Here is a 26386-nt window from a genome sequence, read left to right as displayed (position 1 = left end):
CTATTTTCAAAGTTTTTAATGTTTTGATTTGAAAAAAAGAAAAATATATTAAATAAGTTTATTTTATTTACAAATGCATGAGACTGATAAATATTTATATTTTAATTATAATTAAACTATAGCTTATGTTCCTTAATTTTTAATGAACTATTTTTTTGTTGTCAAAAGATACATTTTCCCCGGAAAATAATGCCAACAAAAAGTATTTAAATTGAAATTACCAGCTTGGTTTCAACATTTGAATGAAAAAAGTGTTTTAAAATAAATTATACACTTGTCCAGTGGTTTTGCATTTGCAATCATTAGTTTCATTAGAATTTTATAAAATTCTAAATATTATAAATCGAGTCCAAACATCTTAAAGATGATTATCTATGCAAAAAAATAACACAAAATAGGCTACATAAAATGATAGTTGTTAAGAAAAACGTACGTATTTGTTTTACAAACATGATCAATATGGCACTGAAAAAAAAGTAATAGTTTTATTAATGTTTAAGGACCATTTTTAATTCTTTATTTTAAGAATCCAATGTGAGTATACAAAAAAAATTAAATCAAAATAAAAAAAATAATTCAAATTTCTCAGGTCAATATACAGTATGTAAAAAAAGTATTTACACCCCTTGGGCACTATGCACATTTTGTGATGAAACATGTAAAAAATTTAAAGTTTGACAGGAACCTAGTACTACGTTTTGTTCAGAAACTCATGCCAAACATTTTGCTACAAAAAGCTCATGAAAAGATGATTTCTATAAATAGTTATATAACAAATACTATTACGAAAATAAAAAGGTGCAAAAAAAGTTTGTACACCTTTCGAAAAATTAACATAAATAATGTTATTTGTTGACAAATCACCATAAATCCAGTCTCCCAACTCCAAATAGGCATCCTTGACTGATTAAAAAAATAATTTGGATTGAATATAAAGTTTACTAACTACTTAGTATAAAAGTTTATATAACTCTGGAAATTCTATAGGAAACTTATCTAAACTTAATTTTGCAAACTTTTAATTCAACTAAATGTCAATATATTACCATATAATTGCTAAATAAACATTTTGGAGTGGGTATAACACCGTTTTGGGGGTATTTGTATCGATAGAATAGATTTTTCGTTGGAATTTCGTACCAACCCGGAATTACGTCGTAGGAAAATCCGCCGGCATCCGAACCGGTCCACGGTTCACAAGTCAACCTATGTGGAATCGGAAAGGGCATAAAATTTCCGATCTTTTGATACCCAAACATCTAGGTTTTCTTTAAAACCCACGTTTTTAAATACCTAAGCAAAAACGTTATTATGGTTTCGTTTGAGCAAGCTGCCAAAAATGTATGGAATTTCGTAATTTTTGTTCTCGTGGATCAAACTTACTTTTTGCCCAGGTATTTAAAAACGTAGGTTTTAAAGAAAACCTAGATGTTTGGGTATCAAAAGATCGGAAATTTTATGCCCTTTCCGATTCCACATAGGTTGACTTGTGAATCGTGGACCGGTTCGGATGCCGGCGGATTTTCCTACGACGTAATTCCGGGTTGGTACAAACCAACGAAAATCTATTCTATCGATACAAATACCCCAAAACGGTGTTATACCCACTCCAAAATGTTTATTTAGCAATTATATGGTAATATATTGACATTTAGTTGAATTAAAAGTTTGCAAAATTAAGTTTAGATAAGTTTTATATAGAATTTCCAGAGTTATATAAACTTTTATACTAAGTAGTTAGTAAACTTTATATTCAATCCAAATTCTTTTAATCAGTCAAGGATGCCTATTTGGAGTTGGGAGACTGGATTTATGGTGATTTGTCAACAAATAACATTATTTATGTTAATTTTTCGAAAGGTGTACAAACTTTTTGCACCTTTTTATTTTCGTAATAGTATTTGTTATATAACTTTTTATAGAAATCATATTTTCATGAGCTTTTTGTAGCAACATGTTTGGCATGAGTTTTTGAACAAAACGTAGTACTAGGTTCCTGTCAAACTTTAAATTTTTTACATGTTTCATCACAAAATGTGCATAGTGCCCAAGGGGTGTAAATACCTTTTTTTACATACTGTATGTTAAAAATGCTTTGAAATGTAAAGGCAATCGAGAAAATTAATCAATTTAAAGACATATCGTGCAAACTTTTATAACTTGAATATTTATTTTCAATAACTTAAGTCACTTTTATCCAAAACATCAATAGACTATGAAAAGTTACACAAACCAAACCAAAGTGCTCACAATGCTTTACAGATCAATCTTTTTGAACTTGGTTTGCAAAAGCAAGTTATTAGAAAAAATGACTTAGGTGCTTGAAACAGAAGACTGGATTGTAAAATCATTGATTTTCCCTCGTTTAACCCTCCACATTTCTTTTTTATTAGTTTGCTTATCAATAAAATAATACAATTATGTATCTTTCAACTATTGGACACAATCGAATTTCGGAAAAAAGGTGCAGGAGGTTATGTTACACATGACCATTATGACAAAGCACTTGGCACAAAGCATTTAAACTTTATTCTATTCTATTAAAAATTCAATCATTTTCTTTGGGATTGCCAGTTGTGGCCAGACGAAGTGGCTTTCATGTCCAGTGTTCGCAAAATTTTCAATTGAAGCTGTAGACAGAGCCTTAGGACAAAGTTCTTTCCCGGGCAGACTGTTATAACAAAATTCATGCCATTTCAATAACAAATACTGTTAAAATAACAGAAAATGTTATGAAATCTTCTTGAAAAATCCATTTTTGCTTAAGGGTTTAATAACAGTTTATGTTATCATAACAAAATTTGTTATTGGTCTGATTTTGGTTGAAAGCCAAAACTACTTTGGAATAACATTTTTTGTTATGGAAAAATACCTCTAACTTCTATTGGGATGATCGGATTAGTTGTTAAAATACCAAAAAATTATAACAAAGATTTGTTCGAAGAATAACTAAAAATGTTAGTAGTCTGTTATTACAATAGAGCAATTCCAGCTCAAATCAGGAATTTTCTGGTACTTTTGTACCCGACCCTCTCCGATTTCAATGAAACTTTGTAGACATGTTATCCTAGGCCTATATAAGCCATTTTTGTGTATATGGAGCCAATAGTACTCGAAAACAACATTTGAGAAGGGCGTAAGATATTTACATATTGTTGTATTTTGTAATTTAAAAATTACTGTATCTCGAAGCCGTTGCGTCGTATCAAAAAGGGGTCAAAAACAAACTTGTAGGAAATTGGACGGGCTTTCTGAAAAAAATACACTGAAACAAAAATACACGTCACATCTATGAGATTTTTTGATTTTTAAGTCTAAAACTTAAATTTAAAGGTGATGTCACGATTTTTTTTCGTTCAAAATTTTTGAAGGAATAGCCTAAAATGTTAACAAAAGACTGACGAAAAATGCAGGATGGTATGTCACTCCTAAAAAAATACAAAAATCATTTACTAAAACAGTTTTTTTGAAAAGTGGTCTAAACGTCAAAATTTTTAAAAACCGATAGTGGCAATCGATTCTCCAGACAATTTTACATAAAAGTCTCCATATTGACCATTGTCCTATGTCCAATTCTTGGGAAGATACAGCGGTTTTAAAAATAAAAATGTTGAAAAAACGGGTTTTTTGGTGGTTTTTGGCAAATTCTATATGACAGACTTGGTTTTTCAGTCTCGTAAATATTTTTACCGGAAAGCTCGTCCAATTTCCCATAAGTTTGTCTTTGCCCGTCCAATTTCCTACAAGATTGTCTTTGACCACTTTTTGATACGACGCAACGGCTTCGAGATACAGTAATTTTTAAATTACAAAATACAAAAATATGTAAATATCTTACGCCCTTCTCAAATGTTGTTTTCGAGTACTATTGGCTCCATATACACAAAAATGGCTTATATAGGCCTAGGATAACATGTCTACAAAGTTTCATTGAAATCGGAGAGGGTCGGGTACAAAAGTACCAGAAAAATTCCTGATTTGAGCTGGAATTGCTCAATAACAATCCAATAACAAAATATTCATAACGACGAATAACATAAAATGTTATAAGCCTAGTATTTTCAAATTTCAAAAAATGTTATTCCCAAGTTATTTCCGTCTGCTCGGGTTATCGAAATACTGGACTGGCAAAATGTTTTTCATGTCTGTCTTCTTAATAAATTACATAACATTGACCCACCCGTTTTTTTTTTCGCATACAAAATCACACGACGCCTACGACGTAAAAGTTCATTCAAAAACAAGAGCAAATTTTTCACATGCATGAAATGAAGCTAATCAAATTGACACCTCATCCCACAGCTCTCCACTCAAAAAAAGGCAAAACAAAAACAAACCGAGGAACCCCTGTTGTTTTACGGGTATTGGTATAGTAGTCCAATCGCTATAATTAACATTTTTTGACAGGAGTGGTGGCGCAGCGATCCATTCGCCCCTCGGCAAAGTCACGCCACCAGTCCTGTCAAAAATGGAAGCTGTTGTAATCGGACTACTAGACTATTTCTGGGGTGAGTTTTCAAAAAGCCGTTAGAGCCATCGTGACCTCCGGAACTAATTTTCGTTTTTCTCCAAAATTGAATTAATTTTAAATTTGAAATTTACATTGTTTTGATTGAGTTCCTCCCACCCTCCTTTAAAACAAGTGTAATTATTGTTTTTGTTTGTCAGTAGAAATCATCCGCCTCCGCTCCACATATTTGCAACTGCTCAAACAGCTCGCGTCATCGCGTCACATCCTGACACAACGTAAGATGGCTATCTCTCGTGTACTACGCGTTGACTGCGTTTGTCTACGACGACGATACCGAGATCCAGAACGAGATAAAGCCAGCCTCCTCGCTGAGACGTAAACAGAGGAGACTTTGAAAACAATAATTTTATTGAATGCTGCAACTCACGTTTACCGGCCGCGTCTGTTATTGTTCATCATAATTGATAAGCCTTAATTGTATACCTTGTAGTTGAATTTGCATACGCCAAAGCTAGTTGCTCGATGAGCAATGTTTTGAACTGTTTTGCTTGGAACAATTCTCCGTGCAATGATAGCATCTTGTGCTGGTTTAATAAATCACGCCAAACGAGCTGAACATAGCTAAATTCAATCTTGATTTCTCAAACTAATTGTTTTCGTCCAGAGTTACGACCTTTTGAAAAGTTTTTGTTGAATTCATCTTGTTTCCAGACCGCAACGTAAACACAAAACATTTGAACCAGTTTTTTTTTACTGATCCTACCTGAGCACAATCTTATCGACTTTGTTGTGGAATTCGCACAGCTGCTGGAGGTTACTGATCATAAATCTCGAATGTTTTCATTTGGTGGGATGGAAAATTCTGGTTTTAACAATTAACTGTAACTGTCTATTTGAAAGGGAAAATCTCTTCCATGTTGCTATGTGTCGTACCATTTAAAAGTTACTCAACCCGATGGTCGTAACGGGTCTGTTATCAACCTCGAACCCACGTTAATCGGATATAGTTATCTGATGTAATTGCACCCGCGGAGATCAACCGGTGACAAATGTAAACAAAGTACCCTTTTAAGCTGCTGTAACGGTGAAGAGATTCATCAGCCTTGTGTGTTTAGACAACAAAAAAAAAACTTTCAATAGCAGCCTGAACTAGATGTACCCGTTCGATGTTTAATTGTACGATTGCTGAATGTGTTTGTGTGTGCGTGTATGTTCTGCTGCTGCAACCCACAACTAGAGGAATGCTAATGTTAAATTTCCCAACCTTCGGTAGTCGTGCGTTTTACTGTTTAGAGGCCAAAACCTAATCGCTGCTGCCCCCTCTTCTAGAATTCGATGTGCAACTTTCCAAGCAAACTACAAACATTTCTGTTCATGATCACCACTCTCTGACTACTTCTCATGAACTCTCCCCCATCATCATATTGTTGCTAGGCTAGAGCCTCCCCCTTCAATCTCTGTTTCTCTCTCTGTACTACTCTGTATATTTGTCCGCCTTCGAAACTGTTCCAACTCTCCACCTAGCCTTTGACGTCTAACTTCTGTTTTTTGTTGTTCCACACGAATGTTAACCGTAGAAGCAAAACTGAATGATACCAATTCAATGTATAAAAATAAATAAACAGACAAACCAACTTCACAACTAAACACTTTCAGTAGCAAGTAGCCTGAATGAAACTATCCGTAGAGTTTTGAAAGCAATTAGTTCGAAAAAGTTGAATGGCTTCTAATGATTTGTTTTTTCCTCTCCCAAACAAAAAAAAATCTCGCAGGTTCTGTCTATGAGCACGGATGACTACCGGAAGGCAGCCCTGTTCGCGACCAGTTCCTTCGACCAGGACTTCCAGATCCCGGACCTGATCGGCCAGACGGAGATCCTCAGCGAGGAGCACCGGTGAGTAGATTGGGTTAATTTGAACATGAGCATTCCCTTTTTTGACATCCATTTTAATTTTTCAGATTTACTCTTTAAAGTATCTTTGATTTTTTGTTGCTTATGTTTGAAATTATTAAATTAAATTAATTGATTAATTAATTAATTAATTTAATTTAATTACCAAGGTTATTAAAAATATCCTTACCGTGGTTCGATAAAGATAACTTTATCGGCGAAAACGCATTTAAAGTTACTTCTTAAAATGAAATTGTTAAAAAAAATCCGCAGAATTTATCTTTCAATATAACCAATTTATCACAAAAAAAAAATTTTTTTGAATGCTCAAATTTTAATAATTTGCAATATGGGTATCCAACGGTTTGAATAGGTTTTAACGGTGCACATCATCAAGAGCTTTTGCAACAAGAATTTTGTTACAGACATTTTAGCAAAGATGATTTTAGTATCTTCAAAACTACGGGAACTATCGATATGATTTTTTATTTATCCTCTAAGGTACTGTCTTCGAAGTTATTTTAAACAAAGTTTGACTATTTTTACAATCAGATTGTTTCAGCGTTGGGTCCGTAAGTTTTTTAAATTTTGGAATAAGAAGACAACAACTTCCTTAGTTACTTTGCAAAATGTCTGTAAAAAAGTCTGTGTATGTCGGTGCATTTGTCTAAAATTTAAATACCGTAAAACGGGGTGACTTTGATAGCCGGGGTGACTTTGATAGGTTTGTGATTTTTCCGCAAAATGAAGAACACAATTAAAATACGTATGGAATTGCTTAGAATCATACTGACCGTGGTAGAGAAGTGTTCAAAGTACCTCTAATAGAACTTTTCATAAAATTTTGAAATGTTTAAAAAGTTAGTTAACTATAGTTAAGAAAATGTTGATGAAAGTCATTATTTTAAACTTCTCAAAGTGTCATGATTTTCTCAATGAACCAGATTTTGAATCGGAAAACGGAATGCATTTTCGGATTCTTTGGACAATTTTCCACTACGAGAAGGTTAAATAAGTTTGTAAAAAATAAATATATGTGTTTTTGAAACACAATTAAAAAAAAAACTCCAAATTTATACGCAATTTCAGTTGAACAGGTTTCATGTAAAATGTGAAAACTTGTGATTCGTGCTTCGAATTGAGTATAAAATACAATATAAATCGATAATTTCATAAACAAAACTAGTTTTAACAAATTTCAAGCAAAATTCTGACTTTTTACCAATTTCAACTAAAATTTGTATGTATTTTGTTAAAAAGCTTATAAACTTAGTTAACTAAATATAAACATGGATTTTTTTCTTAAAAACAATATCAGCTGCTTTAGTGATGGTACATTTAACGTACACATAAAGTTTGAACATCTTAAATATGATTTTTAAAAGAAAAACTATGACTTTTCACCCCGGAATTTTAACTAAGATTTTTTTACGTAACTATTTTTCTAAACACTATTGAAAACACTTTTTTTCAAAAAAGTGTATGGACTTTGTGAAGCCTACCCCAGTACATGTTTTAAAAATAATAAACTTAAGAAAAACCTTACCTGTTGGAAAATATTCCAAAAACAAATTGAAATCCTATCAAAGTCACCCCGGTTTACGGTATATCAATTTACAGTCATGGTGATCCATCAGAAGTTGCGTTTTTATGCCTTTAAGGCTAACGAAATAAGTCTCGGTTGATATCTTTACAAAATAATAATTGAATGAAGTTTTTTTTAAATTGTGTGAACCTAAAAAAAAAAATTCTGGCACAAGCTCAAATGTCTGTGATACACAAACACAGTTTTTTTTTGTGTGAACAATACTTAAATGCTCACAAAATACAGTATTTGCGTAAAAATTTGAGTTTAAAAATTATAATAAAGAAAACATCATTACAAAAAAACGCATTGTTAAAATTCAGTAAAAATCTATTCTTAATTTCGTGTAGTTAAATACACATTTTGCAAATTACAAAAATTAGCGTATTTTAAAACAAGTATGGTTTTGTTGAAAAAAAAATAAATTATTTTGCACTTCAAAATTGTACTCATATTAAAAATTAAATAAAAATATTGTTGTAACATTTAAGTTTTATTAGTCACGATAACGTGTTATTAATAATGCTGTATTTTATAAAAACTTGAGAATTTTACAAAAAAATAAAAATAAAATTGAAAACATCGTTTTGGGCGCTACCAACGACGCAAATTAACACCTAAACTCCCAAGCTCGAGAAAAAGGGGGAATTTGTATTGATATTCCCCCTTTTTCTCGAGCTTGGGAGTTTAGGTGTTAAAAAAAATGTGAATTAAAAAAAAGGTGTGTTGTGAAACTTTAGTATTTAGCATTTGAGTATTAAAAAATACCTTGTTTTTTTTATTTTGAGTATTTTTAGTGAAGTTTCTAAATATTTTATTTCAAGCCAAGTTTTAAGTTTCTTTAACTTTCTAATATACATTATTAAATTAAAGGGCAAAAGTTACAAAATTGAACACTTCATGACGTTCAAAATAATCTTTTTAGAAGCAGTGTGGCCACCTCAGAGGAAAAACCAGGAAAATGTCGTGAATTTGACTGACAAATCGAGATTTTTTTTTAAGTTGGGTATTGATTTTTTTCAAAATTGATATGTCTTTTCGCATCTAAATATTACAGATATTCGTTAAATAGTTGTTTAAGAATCTTTGTACTCTTGAAAATATTTAATGTTCCATAATGGAAAAGGCATTTTTTCTCTTTCGCACCCAATTTTCATTAGTTTTTGGTATTTAAAAAGAATGAGTGTTTAAAATAGTGCATAACAAAGATAAGGTTAAATTGTTTTTGATAGTTTATTTACTTCAGAAATACACTGGATTAAATTGCAAATAAATTTAGCTTTTCGACACTAACATTAACATACAAGATTCTCGGTAATTACTCTTAGCTTAGAAAAAAAAAAAAAAAAAAAAAAAAAAAACATAAGACGACTTGGTCCTAACCAGGTTCCAGTACTGAAAAGGACCTAATAAAAATAATTTTATGACAAAAATAAGCATTAACTAAAAGTAAAATTCCCAAACCAGGATTTTTTTACTTTCGTTTTTTGATAAAATTTATCGTTTTCATGTTAAAGCTACTTTTAGGGATAAATTTTAAATTTTTGCTTTTTAAAAATACTTCTTGAAAGAAAAGCAACCCAGAACTACAATTTTCTCTCTGAAACTTTGAAAATCGGGCAATTAGTTTGTTACATAAAGTCTAACAAAGAATTCGAATTTATAAAAATGAATGTATCCAAGCGTCACTTAATTGGCTTGTAAGTTTCTACTGATGATATCTCGGAAATTATTGGTCCAATGTTAAAAAATGATGAAATCATTTTCCGATCATTAAAAATATATTTTAAAAATATATAATTTGGTCTTTAAGGTAAAATTAGGAAAATTATCTATTTGTGGACATTTTCAAAAGCAAAGCATGACTTTAACATTTTTAAATTAATTTTATCGAAAAGATGTGAAAGTTTCGCAAAATTTTCATTTTTAACAGTAAAAATCGGACCAAAAGTTTACGAGATAACGTCAGTTAAAAATTACAGGCTACTTAGTAGCGTGGTTCACGGATATATGAAAAAGACAAAAGTGTTTAATTTCGAGCGCATCAACCGGCATTTTCAGGTATTATGGCCCTAGAAGTTAGCCTGACAATTTGAGCTCAACTGGTTAAGAATTAGTGGGTGCAGTTTTCACTGGAAATAAGAGTGGTATTTTAATAAATATAATTTATTTATTTTTCACTTTTAAACTCACCTTCTAGAAAGTTTTTCTGAACTAAAATTAAGTTTATTTTTTCGAATTATCGACACTAAATTTTATCTATTTAGTAAAAGGGGTGATTCTTATGGAAGATTAAGGATTCGGTCTTGTTTCCATCCATTTCGTTGATTTCCACTGTTATAACAATTTATTTGACAAAACTTGCGTGATTAAAACCTTCTTGCTCAACTGATACTCTAAACTAGTCAACTAAACATTTTGTTTCCCCCCTCTTTTTCCCCTTAGTGAAAAGCTGTGCGCCCACCTGCCGGCCCGCGCCGAGGGCTACTCGTGGTCGCTCGTCTTCAGCACGTCCCTGCACGGCTTCTCGCTGAACTCGCTGTACCGGAAGATGCACAAGCTCGAGAGCCCCATCCTGATAGTCATCGAAGATACGGACCACAATGTACGATGTCATTGCTTTGAAGAGTGAATTTCAAATAACTAATTTTTGGCCATCGATTATAGGTATTTGGCGCGCTGACGTCCTGCTCGCTGCACGTGTCGGACCACTTTTACGGCACGGGCGAGTCGCTGCTGTACAAATTCAACCCCCACTTCAAGGTGTTCCACTGGAGCGGGGAGAACCTCTACTTCATCAAGGGCAACCCGGAGAGCCTGGCGATCGGCGCTGGGGAGTGAGTATTTTTATTTGTTTTCTGATAAACTGTCACTAACTGACAACGTATTTTAACTATTGAAACAATGGGATGTTAAAACAAAACTAAAAAAAAATCTTCTCAAACACCGACGATAACGTCAAATCTCTGAATTAGATCTTTATCAACCAAAGTGCGCTTCCCTAACACAGACGTGAACTTCAAGTATCTAGGACAAATGCAATTTTCTTTGAAGAAAAGCAATACTCGGGCAATTAGCAAACTTGATCCTAGTGTTCTAAAATCGCACATTGGTTGGAGATCCAATAATCTGGTCATTGTAGTTAATACTCCCCAATCTCATTTTAATGTATTCGTGAACACTGTTAGCCGATATGAGGTGAATACTTTTGTTGCCTTTCCACTTTATAACTCGAAAAAGGATCTTCTACACATTCGGCTTCATCGACGAACATTTGGTCCATCCGACGAACTTCTTGATTTCATTTCTTCTGCTTTTTTTTGGTTCTGACCGCTGCCACCTTTTTTCATCGGAAGTTGGAAAATGTCGTAAACGAGGGCAAGCTTTTCGTGACTACAACCAGATAACATTCCCCTTTCGAGCGCCACGCCGGAGATTTGTACACTTTCGTACACCACTCTCTGAGCCACCAGACTTTGCTCCTTGAGGCATTCCTGAGGTTTTTTTTCCAACCCGGCATTGCCGTGTGACATTATCAGTATGGGTTGGACAAAGTCCCTTAGAAAGGCCCATTTTGTTGTCACAAGCCAGCCTTCCTTCGGAAACTCGCGGGTCAGAATATCCATGGCCTCCTACGCACATGACGCTCCGATGATGCAATTGAGGACATCATTGCTGATGGGCATCACAATTTCGTCCAGAGCTTCAGTGTCCTTGTTTAGCTGCTTCCTGAAGGTTTGGTCTCCTCCACCTTCGGCGTCTAGCAAGTCGACGGCACATGCCTCCTCCAATGGATGCTTCGTTCGCCGCCGTCGTTTGAAGGACTCACGAACTTGCAACGCCGTGTAGGGCAGTTGCCCGAGAGTACCCCTCTCATTAGACATATCGTAGTCGTAAAACTTTTCTTCAAACAAAGGTAGATCTAATTGGTTAAGGCTTGGCCCATAACCTGATAAAGATTGATGATTGTTTGATGAAACTTAACGTCTTTAAAATTGCAAATGTTCCGGCTTACGATAGGATGACGTAAGCCGGATCTTTCACCACAGTGCTTTTTGGGATGGTTCTTCAATTGTCCAATAGGTGGCAGCAAAAAGCTCGTTAGCCTAATTTTTATAGCATTTTGCTTGCATGAGATGATCGGAATCTCGGTAGGATGTCAAACGACATTTTCTCTGAGCGAATGTATTTCTAGAGGGAAGTCAATGACTTTGTGAGCGACTGTGCGTTGCACTCATTCGTTTGTGTGTGAAACGAACGAATGTAGAATGTCAAAATCAGGTTGGGGACCATCCATAAACCACGTGGACACTTTTTTGGGAATCTCGAACCCCCCCCCCCTTCGTGGACAATTGTCCATACAAAAAAATCTTTTTTTGTATGGAGCGTGGACAATCGGCATACCCCCTAAAGTGTCCACGTGGTTTATGGATGGTCCCTTGTCGTGGTGAAGCCGATAGGAGTGTTCTTTCACCTATCACAAACAATGTCGAAATTTCGTGAGCACGACGAGTGCTGAAAAAATCAAGTTTTGCAACGAGTTCCATACAACATTATTTGCAATTTCTAAAAACACCCATTGAGTGAAATTTTAAGTCGAATTTTCATATATTTTGTCAATAAATCGTTTAAATCAAAAAAATGTTGAAAAGTGTTACTTTTCGAAACAAGTGCTGAAAAGTTCAACTTTTCAGCACCCATTTCAGTGCTGAAAAGTAGAACTTTTCAGCATTTATTTTGAAAAGAGTTGCTATTCGATTCTGTTATTTTTGGTACAGAAAAGTAGGCTATTTCGTCGTTCAAGAATGACAGGAAAAGTAAGTAGTTTCACGACAGTATTGCAAAAAATAATTTTGCGGCGGCTGGAAGGAATTTTATATTGAAAGCACTGTCAAAAGTAAGGGCAAGTGAAAAAAAGATGAATTTGGCGATTTTCGTGAAGCGGTTGCGCTCTCTTCTTGTGGGTGCATGTGTAGGCAACCTGCTGCAAGATAAAAAATTTGATAAAAAGTGCATACAATTAAATCTTGCTGATCATTAAATGACATAAATTTGTAAGCTTACTCGAGGGCGTTTTGTTACTGGTTATAGATTACGGATTAGTTTATGGCCAAGATAGTTATTTTGGGGCTTCAATCGAGCAACAAACTCGCCACAAGCTAAATATAGGTGATTTGACAAACAAAATTTAAAACACTATTTAAAAAAATCCAGATTTTGATAATTCTGTGATCAAAACGTTAAATGATGTATCAAGTAGGCGAATACTTGTTCCACCCTTTTTTCGACAAATTGTTAAAAATATTTCAATTAATTCTAAGTGATCAATTAGCCAACCAAATTTACAACTCCAATATTTCACACATACGTGGAAAATCCCAAGGATCTCCAATATGTCATAATTGAGCCTAAAAAGCTCCGTTCTTGTTGGCCGTAAAACTATGAGAAAGCTCTTGCTTTTTGATTGGCGTTTTAAAAATATAAAAGCTGTAAAATTTCAAAGCAATCCCGGATCTTTATGGTACATTTGGTAGTCAAAAGATTTTTTAAAATGCAGCAAAGAGAATTGGATTTCAGCCAGTTTCAAGAAAATGCGAGCAATTTTATGATTGTTAATGTTGTTTGGACCACCACTGGGTCACACTTCAATGCACGGTTTACTCATCTGCAATTGATCGTAGTTGGCTTATATTTGGCATGAGTTCATGAGATTTTTTTTCACTTTATTAAAGTATTTTTGTAATATACTAAAGTTTTTACAAAATACCGATTTTTTGGAAATTACTAAAATTTTCAGTATGGTTATCAAACGAAGCGAAATTTTCTTTGCTTTTTCAATTTTTTAGAGTTGTTTTTCGGAAAAAAAATGTACAAAGTTTTTCACAAATTACCATATCTTTTCGAAAGTAATCAAATTTTCGAAATATGCAATATGGGTACTAAACAAAGCGATTTTTTTTACTTTTTTCACTTTATTGGATGTTTTTTTTTTAATTCTAAAATTTTCACAAAATACCACTATTTATTAGTTTGTACCAGTCAAAAACACTCCATAAAAGCTGTGATTCTTGATCAAAGTGCTGATGGCTTATAACAGAAATATGCTGAGAAATGATATATTTCTCTTGCTTAAATTTTCACAGAATACCGTATTTTTCTAAAAAACTCAAATTTTTTAAATATGCAACGTAAATATCAAACGAAGCAAAATTTTGTTTGCTTTTTCACATTAAAAGATTTTTATTTGGAAAATACTGAAATTTTCACAAAATACAGTATTTTTCTTTCTTTTTAAAGTAATCAAATTTTAATAATTTTCAATATGGGTATGGTTTTTCAGTTTATTTAAGCTTTTTTTTGAAAAAATATTAAAAAAATCAAAAAATATCGTATTTTTCAAAGATACTAAAATTTTCAAAATATGCAATATCGGTATCAATTTATTAGAGTTATTTTTTTGGAAAATATGTACTAAAATTTTCACAAATTACCGTATTTTTTCGAAAATACACAAATTTCAAAATTTGCAATATGGCTTTCAAACGGAGCAAAATACGGTATTTTGTGAAAATTTTAGTTTTTTGCAAAAAAAAAAAAAAAAAACTATAATAAAGTGAAAAAAGTCTACAAAATGTCGCTTCGTTTGATACCCATATTGCATATTTTGAAATTTTGAGTACTTTCGAAAAAATACGGTAATTTGTGAAAATTTTAGTACATATTTTCCAAAAAAAAACAACTCCAATAAATTGATACCGATGTTGCATATTTTGAAAATTTGAGTATTTTAGAAAAATACGATATTTTGTGATTTTTTTTTTATATTTTACAAAAAAAAAGCTTAATTAAACTGAAAAACCATACCCATATTGAAAATCATTAAAATTTGAGTACTTTAAAAAAAAAAGAAAAATACTGTATTTTGTGAAAATTTCAGTATTTTCCAAATAAAAATCTATAAATGTGAAAAAGCAAACAAAATTTCGCTTCGTTTGATATTAGATTGCATATTTGAAAAATTTGAGTTTTTTAGAAAAAATACTGTATTCTGTGAAAATTTAAGCAGGGGAAATATACCATTTCTCAGCCTATTTCTGTTTTCGGCCATCAGCACTTTGATCAAGAATTACAGCTTTTATGGAGTGTTTTGGATTGTTCCAAACTAATAAATAGCTCAAATAAAAGTGAGCAAGTAACTCTCCAGAACGGCCCGTGGTTTGATGGCTACGGCCCCCGCCTCATAAGCGGAAGGTTCAGGGTTCGATACCCGACCGGTCTCCTTGAAATTTTTCGACTTTAATTAACTTTCATTTTTTAAAGGGTTAAAATGGATGAATATAAACATTTTTGTGCATGTTTCTATTGTGAAATTGTCTCAAGAACACGAATATGATGAAATTACCACCGGAAAATTTGATCTAAGGGTTCCCCCGAGCAAAAATTCACAACCAAAAAAATCACTTAAAGAAAAAGTGTCTATTTAATATGTTAAACTACCTTACCCAAAGCGTTCTCAGTCTCAGATGGTAGTCCCAGATGCCCCCTTCAAGCTGCAGGTCAAACCGAGTTGATATCTGGATGGAACACTTTTTTATTTGAGTTTGAAAATTATGCTATTTTTTCACTAAAATGTCAATAACTCCCTTTAGATTTAACCAATCGGGATGCTTCTCCCTGCATTTTGAGTTTTGAAATTTAATTGAATTTTGCCTAAGTTACAGCATTTTTAAGATTTTTGACGTTTTTGAACCTTCATACTTTGTGTCCCGATTTGCCCCACTTCCCGTTGACCTAGAGTGCCAGATGTTAGTTTCATATGTACAAACAACCCCTGAAAATTGCAGGCAGATTGGTGAGGCCCAAACGACGTCCCATACAAAGGGGTATTCGTGGACGTGGACTCGCTCTTAATTTCTTAGAAACTGCGCACGTAGATAACTCTCTTGGATCAATCGTTTTCCCTTTCGCTTTTAAGAATGGCATTTCAATTGCTCGAAATATGTCAAAAAGTGGTGAGCACTCCTTGACCCACCTCCAAGTACACCAATCGACTTTAAACTAAAACCTGAACAAATAACCAAGAATTGAGACACAAACTAAACGTTGTTTTCTTTCTTTTCGCAGCGGCAAATTCGGCCTGTGGCTGGACGGCGATCTCAACCAGGGCCGGTCGCAGCACTGCAGCACCTACTCGAACGAGCCGCTCGCCCCGCAGGAGGACTTTGTCATCAAAACGCTCGAGTGCTGGGCCTTTGTCTAAATGTGTCTGTCTGTCTGTGTGAGCGTTGTATTTTTTTTTGTTCTAGTGTGATTGTGAGTGAAAGTGTGAGTATTTTTAAAGAGTGAGAAAATGGCTGCGCGCGACGGCAAAACCAATGGCTGAGATAGTATTTAGAGCGTCGTAGTTTGTGCTAAGTTAATCTATTATATTATACAGAAGATAAAATATTATTATACATACCGAAATTGTGCAAGGAAGGATTAAAACAAATTTTAGAGAAATGCTACTTTTAAGGAAACGCGAGGAGAAAGGGAAACAAGGAAACAGAATGGATAGGAAGAAGGAAGAATTTCGAGGCAGAACGAAAATATAAACCATTTACAAGAGAGAATTTATTAGCGCAACCTAATCTTTATATGTTTTGAGAGAGGGAGAGAAGTAACGGCGGTGAAATTAAGGCAAACTGCAAAGTGAGCACGTTGTTAAAAGGAATATATATTTATATAAACGAAACGTAACACAAACACACTTAAAAAACAAAGGGGAGCTGGGACCGTAACAAAAAATGGGCTGGAAAGCGCGACAGTTTCGGATGAGTTTCATCCCTCGTGAACATTTTTAACCGAACCTGGGGTCTCTCCCGACACAAATTAAACCCAAGGAAGGAGACGACACAGTATGGGAGGCTTCGGGCGATCCTCAAATGCAAAATCCAACTCTTGTAAACACAACACGCATGTTTATTAACCTCTCTTATACATAAGTGCAAATAATGGAAACTAAACAAAAACAAAAATCACCAGCAAAATAAAGAAAAAGAAGCAAACGCTATGTAATCACCAACATTAAACAAACAAAAAATCAACAAAACAAAACACACAGCATATATAGGAAAGCATATAATTAACGAATAAATCAACTGTTGCTATTGAAAACAAAAAAAAAATGCTAGGATAAATAACAAAAAAAAGCAAAACAAGCAAATCGTGTTAGTTCGTAACTGGTTCAAAGTTATAGAGACTGCTTCGTCGATTCGTTTCTCAGAGAACACAAGAGTTTAACAATAAACAAAACAAAATACAAACAAAGTGAAGAAGAAAACAAAACTGTTGTGTTGTGGCCAAGCGATTCTTATCCGTTGTCTCATTTGCCGAAACCGATTCAATTTCCGACCGACCAACGACAATAACGAAATCACACACACTTTTTACACACACACACACACAAACACGCAACTTCACACCTTCACGCGCACCAGTGCAATCGTCAATTACAAGTGCAGAGCGGTTTTCCTTTTGTTGATGTCTCTCGTCAAATTTGCAACGTTGATGGGGTTTTGTTAGTGGTAAGACTTCGTTTTTTTTTTTTGTTTTTAATTTATTGTAAACCTTTTTTTTTAGGAAACTAGATATTTTACACAAGCACACTCGACCCCCTCCCGTTTTTTCATTCGTATTTTATTTATGTATGTACCTTAAAGTTAGAGGAAAACGTAAGCGATTGATTAGGAGGAAATGCAAGCTTAGTTAGCGTAAAAGGAGAAGCAAAAAAAAAAAAACACTTACACACGCATTCACTGAGCATGTCGTTGTAATTGATTGAACACGTTTTACATGTTGAAGAAGCAGAAGAGAGAAAAAACATTAGTAATAAATGAAATGAGAGAAAAAAACAGTACAGTAATTACACTCATCGAGTTTTTATTTGCCATTTTTTCATGTCGCCGTCATGTCGTCTCATTTTTTTTTGGTTCTAAGTCGAAAGAAACAAATCTCCTTTTGGTTGTGACACACACACACACACACACACACACACACACACACACACACACACACACAAAAACATTCACTCGTTTCACCCCCATCGTCATTTCGCCGAACTCGATTACATTGCATTTGCATGGACCGTTTCATGTTTCGCTTAGAATTGTTCTGTTTTTGGTTCGCTCTTTTTTTTTCGCTGGAATTTTTCAAACTGAAAAAATTTCAAGAGCCTGTCAATAATTTAAAAAAAAAGAACAAAATGACGAGTACGTCACTTTGATGGAAGGAACAGAGGCAAAACAGGTAAGATTTCGATAGTAACACTGCTGTAAAAGTATCGGAACGAGTACGGTTGGGGCCGTCCTTACAATTGTTATGGTTACACAAACATATTTCATGAACGCGTATTGGAATTTCTATCTTACGACCCGCGACTACTCCAGAAAATTGTTGAAATACAGGCCCCCTAGAGAGCAGCATCTGAGTTTCTTTATATTCAGTTGAAATTTACCTTTACCTACAAAAATAAAATCAACTATTATGTACACAAAAAGTTGTTTTTTTGTTAAAAGATTTATTTGTCAAAACTAAGTTTTTAACATGAAAAAAAAAATGCATTTTTGCCTTTCTCATTTACTAAGGAAAAGCTATAAAATCACTCGAAAAATCAACATCTTAATTCGACCTCGTACAACTATCGACTCGGACCAACTTCTGAACAAATGTTTGTGCGTGTGTCTGTATGTGAGTCCATGCACACAAAAATGCTCTCGATTTTTTTCGATCCCGATTTGGACCGTTTTGGTCTCATTCGATACGGCTTGGGGTCCCATAAGACCCCAGGTTAATATTATGATGTTTAGAAAAGAACTTCAAAAGTTATGCAAAAAAAAAAACTATTTTTGCTGAAGTTCGGAAGATTTTAAAAGGATGGTTTTTGTAAGAAATCATTTTAGAAAGGTATTTGAAAGACTCTTCCAATGAGCCTAAACCAAGCATAGAATATTTTAATTAATTCTAAATGCATTTTTTCCAACCAAATTCATAACTCCAACATCTCAATCAAATGTGAAATCTCCCGAGGATTCTGAATATGTCAAAATTGAGACCAAAAAGTGCCGTCTTTTTGGCCTACACTGCCGTTCTACGCATAACTGTCCCATGTCAGTTTTGGACGATTTTGACATTATGACATTTTTAAGTTTAGTTTGAAGTGTACTTTAAGAAAAACACATAAAATCTGGTACTTTGTTCGGAAACTCATTAAAAACAACATCAAATATGTTTGTCCCATCGTTAAACTTCTTGGCATAACTGTCCCACCAAGTATTTTCTTACACGGAATCATTAGTTTTACTAAGCATTATATCGCAAGCATCTTGTTTACCTGTTGTATAGCAAGATAATCTCAAATAAGGGTGATAAACTGCTAACTGGGGCGATTAGGGACACATAGGGCGAATATGAACCCACGGGACAATTATGCGTAGAAACGCAGAAATCGGTCGAAAAATTTAAATCACATTTTTCTCAGTTGCACTTTTTTGAACATGGGACAATTATGCGTAGAACGGCAGTATAGGGCAAAAGTTAACGTTGAAAAATGTTTGTTATAGAAAAATCGTAAAACTATGAGAAAAACTGCGATTGGCCATAAAGTCAATTCCATAGGCTTATAGTCCATGAAATTCCCTAACTTTTGACCTACATGAGTATGGGTGTTGGAGGCTGTTGCAAAAAGATATTAAGGTTTAAAAAAAAAACATTTTTAACAGAAATTTGCAAAAACTCTAAGAAAAAGTTAAACCAATCCTGGATGTTTAAAGAACATTTTGAAGGGCTTTAATAGTAGTTTATGCAACAAGTAATTTACGGAAATGCGTGCAATTTTAAGATTTTTATTTTAAGTTTCTTGGACCTCAAACTTCAATGCCCGTTAACTCCACTTCCCTTTGTCGTAGAGGGCTCATATTTGGCATGAGTTTATCTCATATATAGAAAAACAAACGCTGAATGATTCATCCAAATCGGAGCACCTCGATACGATCTTTTTAACATTGGTGGAAAACTCGCTCTCAAGTGTATTTGTACACTTTTTGGAGGCCGGATCTCAGATATTTTGATGAAAATGGTGTCTGGATCTGACAACCCTTTCTAAAGAACAACTCTCTACAAAATCGGCCGATTTCGACCATTTTTATTTTTTTGTATTTTTTGATTTGACTCAAACTTTGTGAGGGCCTTCCCTATGACCAAATAAGCTATTTTGTGTCATTGGTTCACCCATACAAGTCTCCATACAATTTTGGCTGCTGTCCATACAAAAATGGTATGTAAATATTCAAACAGCTGTAACTTTTGAGTGAATTTTCTGATCAATTTGGAGTCTTCGGCAAAGTTGTAGGTATTGTTGAGGACTTTTGAGAAAAAAAAAAGGTACACGGAAAAAAAATTGCAGATTTTTTTATCAACTTTTTTTTTCACTAAAACTCAATTTCCCAAAATACGTATTTTTTGATTTTCGAGATTTTTCTATACGTTTTAGGGGACAAACATCCGCAACTTTTGAGCCATGGAGAAACATGGTCAAAAAATCTGCCGCCGAGTTATGAATTTTTGAAAAAAACAGTGATTTTTGGAAAAAATCGAAGTTTTATGCAAAAACAAGTTTGACATTATTTTTAAATGCAAAATTGAATTTGCAATCGAAAAGTACTCTACAGATTTTATGATACAGGGCTCCGTTTTCAAGATATAGCCACCGAAAGTAAGTGACCATTTCTAAAAATATTTTTTTTTGAAAAATTCAGAAAATTTGCAATAAAATTGTCTAAGAGACATTGAAGATTGGACCTCGGAAACACGAAAGTTGAAGTTTTCTTAATCTCACCAACATAACCCACCATTTTCTAATGACGATATCTCAGCAACTAGTGGTCCGATTATCAATGTTAATGCATGAAAAATTCGTAAAGTTTTCCGATCTTTTCGAAAAAAATATTTTGAAAATTTTTAAATCAAGACTAACATTTTAAAAGGGCCAAACATTGAATATTACGCCCATTTAAAATGCTAGTCTTGATTTAAAAAAATTCAAAATATTTTTTTCGAAAAGATCGGCAAATTTCACGAATGTTTCATGCATTAACATTGCAAATCGGACCATTAGTTGCTGAGATATGGTCATTAGAAAATGGTGGGTTGTTTTGGTGAGATTAAGAAAACTTCAATTTTCGTGTTTCTTTTTCTTAAAGCGGCTCTATCTCAGCAGCCAGAGGTCCAATCTTCAATGTCTCTTATACAATTTTATAGCAAATTTTCTGAACATTTCTAAAAAAATAACGTTTTTTGCTTTGTTGATTTGAAAAAAGACCTAAGTGTAAAAATGCATTTCAAAACAATCAAGTCCGTGTACACTTCAGAAAAAAAATTGTCCGCAGGGAGAGAAGGTTGGGTTCAAAACTTTTGTTACTGATTGTATTAAAAAAATATTTCTTGTATGAAATGTAAGCTCAATTTTCTCATTGAAGCCGGAAAGTTTTCTTCTGATAGTATTTTTGAAATTTGACTTTTCAATTTCCATGAAAGGGCAAGGCTGCCCATTAGTGCCCAAGTAAAATACATTTTTCATACGATATTGTATCGGGAAACATACTTTTTTAGTTAATGGTCATTAGTAAAAGCCAACATGTTGCGATAAATTTGTTAAACTTAACATTTCAGTTTTGAGTTTTCTGGAGCCCTGTAAAGGCTCTCCAAGATAACAAAAAGCTGTCCCACCGAAAGTTAGGAATGGTATAAGGACGCCCAGAATATAATTGAACAACATGACACTTTAAATTGATGTAAAGATTAGGATTTAACAAACATGTCTTTTTGGCTGGCATTCCGAGAATTTTTGCCGGTGGGCATACTGAGCCCAAATTCCAAACATGACCTTGATTGGATGTAAGAGAAGCTGGGGCTTTGTATTTGAATTTTAAAGGGGATTTAACCCGTAAAAAACACATTTTTCAAAAAACGAAAAACGTTTCTTTTAAACATCACAGAAAAAATGCGTTTCATACTTTTGAAAACGCGTGGTACTAAATAAAAATGATTAAAAAAAATACTTTTTTTGAAAGATTATGCTAATCAAAGGTCAAAGAAATGAAAAGCATTTTGGATCACGACATATGATAAGGATTATTAACAAAATATTAGAATTTACTGAAGCCACCATGCGCCACCATGTTTTTCAGAATTACATAAAATGTTGTAAGCAACTCGTTGCCAACATTATTTTTTTCAGCACTCGTCGTATTTATACAACTCGTTGAAACTCGTTGGAAAAATTTACGACTCGTTCTGAAAAAAAAAAACTTCATTTGGCAACTTATTGCATAATCCACTATTTTCAACGGGCAGCAAATGACCGCATAAGTTAAAGCTGCCAGAAATAAATAATTATTAACAATTATATTATAATTATTAATAATTAACAACAACAACACTATTTTCAACGGTCTTGTCTAAATATACAGCAATTCCATTTCAAAAGAGCCTAAACCGAAAAAAAGCTCTCCGATCGGGCTCAATTTTTTTCTGGGGGTTCCTTGGCCAAAATAATTAGACCCGTATTTTTTGTGAATATTGTGAATACAAAGAGACGAGTTGTTCCTTTTAATTCCGCTATATATTTTTAATATCTTGACAGATACGTATTTCGTCTACTACTTGCAGACTTCATCAGTGTTCTGTTCTCGACTGAAGGTTCATCGCTGGTGTATCCATATTTGTAGTTACTGTAGGTACTACCTCCTCGTTCTTCTTTTGTGCCTGTATAGGTAACAGCTTAAACAGCCACGTTGAGCCGTTACCTGAATCCTTGTTGAGTAAACGTTTGTTGCCTGCCTTGAAGATTTCCAAACTTTCGGCGACAGCCAGCTTCGATGGGTTTGTGATGTGTCTTAAGATGACCGCGTCGCTAGTTGTGATGTTATGTTCTTCCTCGATGATGTGTTCGGTTACTGCTGACTTGAAATGGGGGACAAATCCTTTCCGTATTTCCTCCTTGGCAATTCTGACATATGTGTTTATATGCTCATCCAACCTGGTTTGCAGCAATCTCTTAGTTTGTCCAATGTAGCTCATATCACAGTGGCCGCAGGATACCTCGTAGATGCCGGGTTTGCCTAAAGTCGGTATGGGGTCTTTCGTTGAACCTAAGATGGATTCCAACTGGCTGTTTCTACTGCTGAACACTAAATCGATGCCAAATTTAGCCAGTTTTTGTCGTAATGGGCGTGTTATCCTGTAGTCGAATTCTACTGCTGCTCTTCGTAGTGGCTCTACTGATGGCGTAAGGGTTGTGAGTGAGGTTCTGTGGAGTTTTCTTTCCTTCTTATCGATGATTGCTTGGATAGTTGTTCTGCTGTAACCGTTGATTTCCGCTGTTTCAAATATGTACTCCAATTCTTTCTGTTTTCCTGCTTCGCTGAGTGGTAAAGTTGTCATCCTATGTATGAAATAATGATATGCTGCCATTTTATGTTGGAATGAATGGTTTGACGTGGCTGGGATTGTTCTTCTGGTGTTTGTTGGCTTCCTGTAGATCTCGAAAGAAAACGAAGATGGGCAACCTGGTTCTCTTAAGATCAGGATGTCTAAGAAAGGTAACTTTCCTTCGACTTCCATTTCGTAAGTGAACTTGATGCTCCTGCGTGCACTGTTTATGGTGTCCAGTACCGTTGTTAGTGAATCCCTTTTGATGATGCAGAAGACGTCATCTACGTATCTCCACCAACGTTCTGGTAGTAGGTTTTTGGTTTGTAGTTCGTGTTCCAAAGCTGCCATATAAACATCGCTCAGGAACGGTGACAGTGGGTTACCCATCGATGCTCCCATCTTCTGTTGATAGATGCAATCCCTGAACTGGAAGTAGCTCTGTTCCATGCATAATTTGACGAATGTTATATACTGGATCGTTTTTTGTCTCCATGGTTCTCCCTCGTATTGTGATTGCAGCCAATCCCGTAAAGTTCCTATTGCGTTGTTTTTTGTTTGGCCATTAGGGTGACCTACATCGTGCTAGGATGGTTCGAAAAATGGCAATTTTCGTCATTTTTCGCAAAAACCTTTTTTTTCATAAAATCATATCTCCGCGCCATTTCATCCGATTTTAACTGTCTTAGATGCAAAAGAAAGATGATGAGTTTGGCTATTTGAGAAAAATAGTAAAAAGTTTCAAAAATCTAGCTTAACATTTGAAAAAGTCGCATGAAAACTTAAAATGGCGTTTTGACCGTGTCTGGACCAATGAGCCTATGTCTGAAAATATTTTTATCTGATTCCTCGGAAAATTTCACATAATATTTAAAAAAAAATTGGCGATGTCGAACCGTACGTTTCGGAGATATGATTTTTTGAAAATAAAAACTGAGTTTTTCGACGCGCCACGCGCAAAAACGGGAAAATGACGAAATCGGCAGAAAATCAACTTTTTCCACTAAAACTGCGATAACTTTAAAATTTTAGCGATGACCTATAGATGTTTGGGTATCAAAATTTTCGTAATTGAAAGACGCAACTATAGGTCATCGCTAAAATTTTAAAACTTCTTACTATTTTTCCCAAATAGCCAAACTTATTATCTTTCTTTTGCGTCTAAGACAGCTAAAATTGGATGAAATGGCGCGGAGATATGATTTTATGAAAAAAAAGGTTTTTGCGAAAAATGACGAAAATTGCCATTTTTCGAACCACCCTAGCACGATGTAGGTTACCCTAATGGCCAAACAAATAAAATACGGGTCTAATTATTTTCGCCAAGGAACCCCCAGAAAAAAATTGAGGCCGATCGGAGAACTTTTTTTTCGGTTTAGGCTCTTTTAAAATGGAATTGCAGTATAATAATATAATAATTAAATGTTTTCATCAATTGTAAAAAAAAATAATATCCTGACAATATAAAATTTAAAGGTAAAAAACATTTGTTAAATTCGGAAAACATTAACTTGTTTTATTAAATTTCAATGAAGCGTGTATTCACAAAGTTAACAAACCCGGCAAACTTTCGTTACCCGAAAAAGGGACTTCTGTTCGAATCTGTTCGATATCGAATATGTATCTGTAAGAAAATATTTTGTTTGTTTTGCAGCAATCCGCAACATTTTCACTTGCATTGATAAAGTTAGCAATATCAATCACTCATGCGTCACAAGATATTTACATTTTTCATCTCGCATCAAAATCATTTATCTAATCTCACGAAAAATTCAAATCTTATACAAATTATGGCTGTTAACTGACAAAGTGGAAAAATGAAAGGCGTCCAATCTCATTCCACGTATATGCGAAAACATACACAACCAATTTCTGTACGCAAAATACTCGTGACATAAAAGTCTAAACTTACCACACTGTTTGAGAACACGTTTGTATCAATTTTAGAAGAGTTTATAAACAAAATATACAAAACCCTCTGTTCGATAACATTAAAAATGCGACAACTTAAATCCACATGAATATCCTAGCGTAAACTGGTTATGATAACTAAACAAACAAAGCATCTCTAAAAAATCAACTCTCAAATAACATTTCCCCTCTCCTAGGAAGCGTAAAAAAAGAAGAAAATATCCCAACATTTGTAGTGCTAATCGAAATACAACCAACTAAATTGGTTCATTAAACATTATCCAAACACAGAAACACACACACACACACACACAGCTCGCGCAAAACAAATATTTGTAAACTTTACTCGAAAAACGAAGCAGCGATTGGAAAAGGGCTTAAAAAACCGGCTGAATGAAAAACCATATTCTAACCAACAAGTTAAGGATGGAGAATTACCTACAAATGGGAAACACGAAAGAAGCTTCTAGCAGTTAGTGGAACTTTCAGAAATCTATTGTGCATCCCAAAGCTGAAACCCCGCGGGAGGAGGAGGGATGTCAAAACATCGAATTTAAGTTTAATACCAAAATATTACACTTACAACAAACAAAAATCTGTACTGACCAATACTAACTATCAACTAAAAGCAAGGTAAACACACTTCAGAAAAGCTAGAGAGAGAGAGGGCGAACGAAATGCTTCTTTTCTACTGATGAAATCTTTTTGCTACCTGGAACCAAACAAACTGAAGAGAGAGAGAGAAAAAAAAAACCGAAGAATTAACTAACCTAAATTTTATCTCGCCAAATTTGGAACACGAAAGTAACAGTTTCGGAATCGTAACACAAAATATCACCCAGCCGGAAAAAAGGGGGGGCAGAGCGAGCAGGAGCGCAAAAACTTTTGTCAATTATGAAAAGGGGAGACTGGAGAAAGACTCAACAAACGTACATTCACACACAGCGAGAGAGAAATCCATTAACACGTGTCACTGAGGCAGAGTAAACAGAAACAAAACAACAACAAAAAAACTTGTTTGCTTGATGTTATTGTTGACATAATCAAAACAGAAATCGAA

General features: G+C 34.1%; 1 protein-coding gene across 19 annotated transcripts in view; it reads left to right on the top strand.

Annotated features, from left to right (window-relative positions):
* LOC6051066 (TLD domain-containing protein 2) overlaps nucleotides 1-17804 on the top strand; it is a 349738-nt gene extending 331934 nt beyond the window's left edge. For all 19 annotated transcript variants that reach the window (XM_038263629.1, XM_038263627.1, XM_038263626.1 and 16 more), the window contains 4 exons: nucleotides 6244-6365; nucleotides 10393-10552; nucleotides 10615-10784; nucleotides 16072-17804. In XM_038263629.1, the coding sequence (XP_038119557.1) occupies nucleotides 6244-6365; nucleotides 10393-10552; nucleotides 10615-10784; nucleotides 16072-16207 (588 nt within the window). In that variant the 3' untranslated portion in view covers nucleotides 16208-17804. The remainder of the gene's footprint in view (nucleotides 1-6243; nucleotides 6366-10392; nucleotides 10553-10614; nucleotides 10785-16071) is intronic.
* Nucleotides 17805-26386: the final 8582 nt, after the last annotated feature.

This window comes from Culex quinquefasciatus, chromosome 3 (genome assembly GCF_015732765.1).
Source record: "Culex quinquefasciatus strain JHB chromosome 3, VPISU_Cqui_1.0_pri_paternal, whole genome shotgun sequence".
NCBI lineage: Eukaryota > Metazoa > Arthropoda > Insecta > Diptera > Culicidae > Culex > Culex quinquefasciatus.
This window is presented reverse-complemented; position numbering and strand designations above follow the sequence as displayed.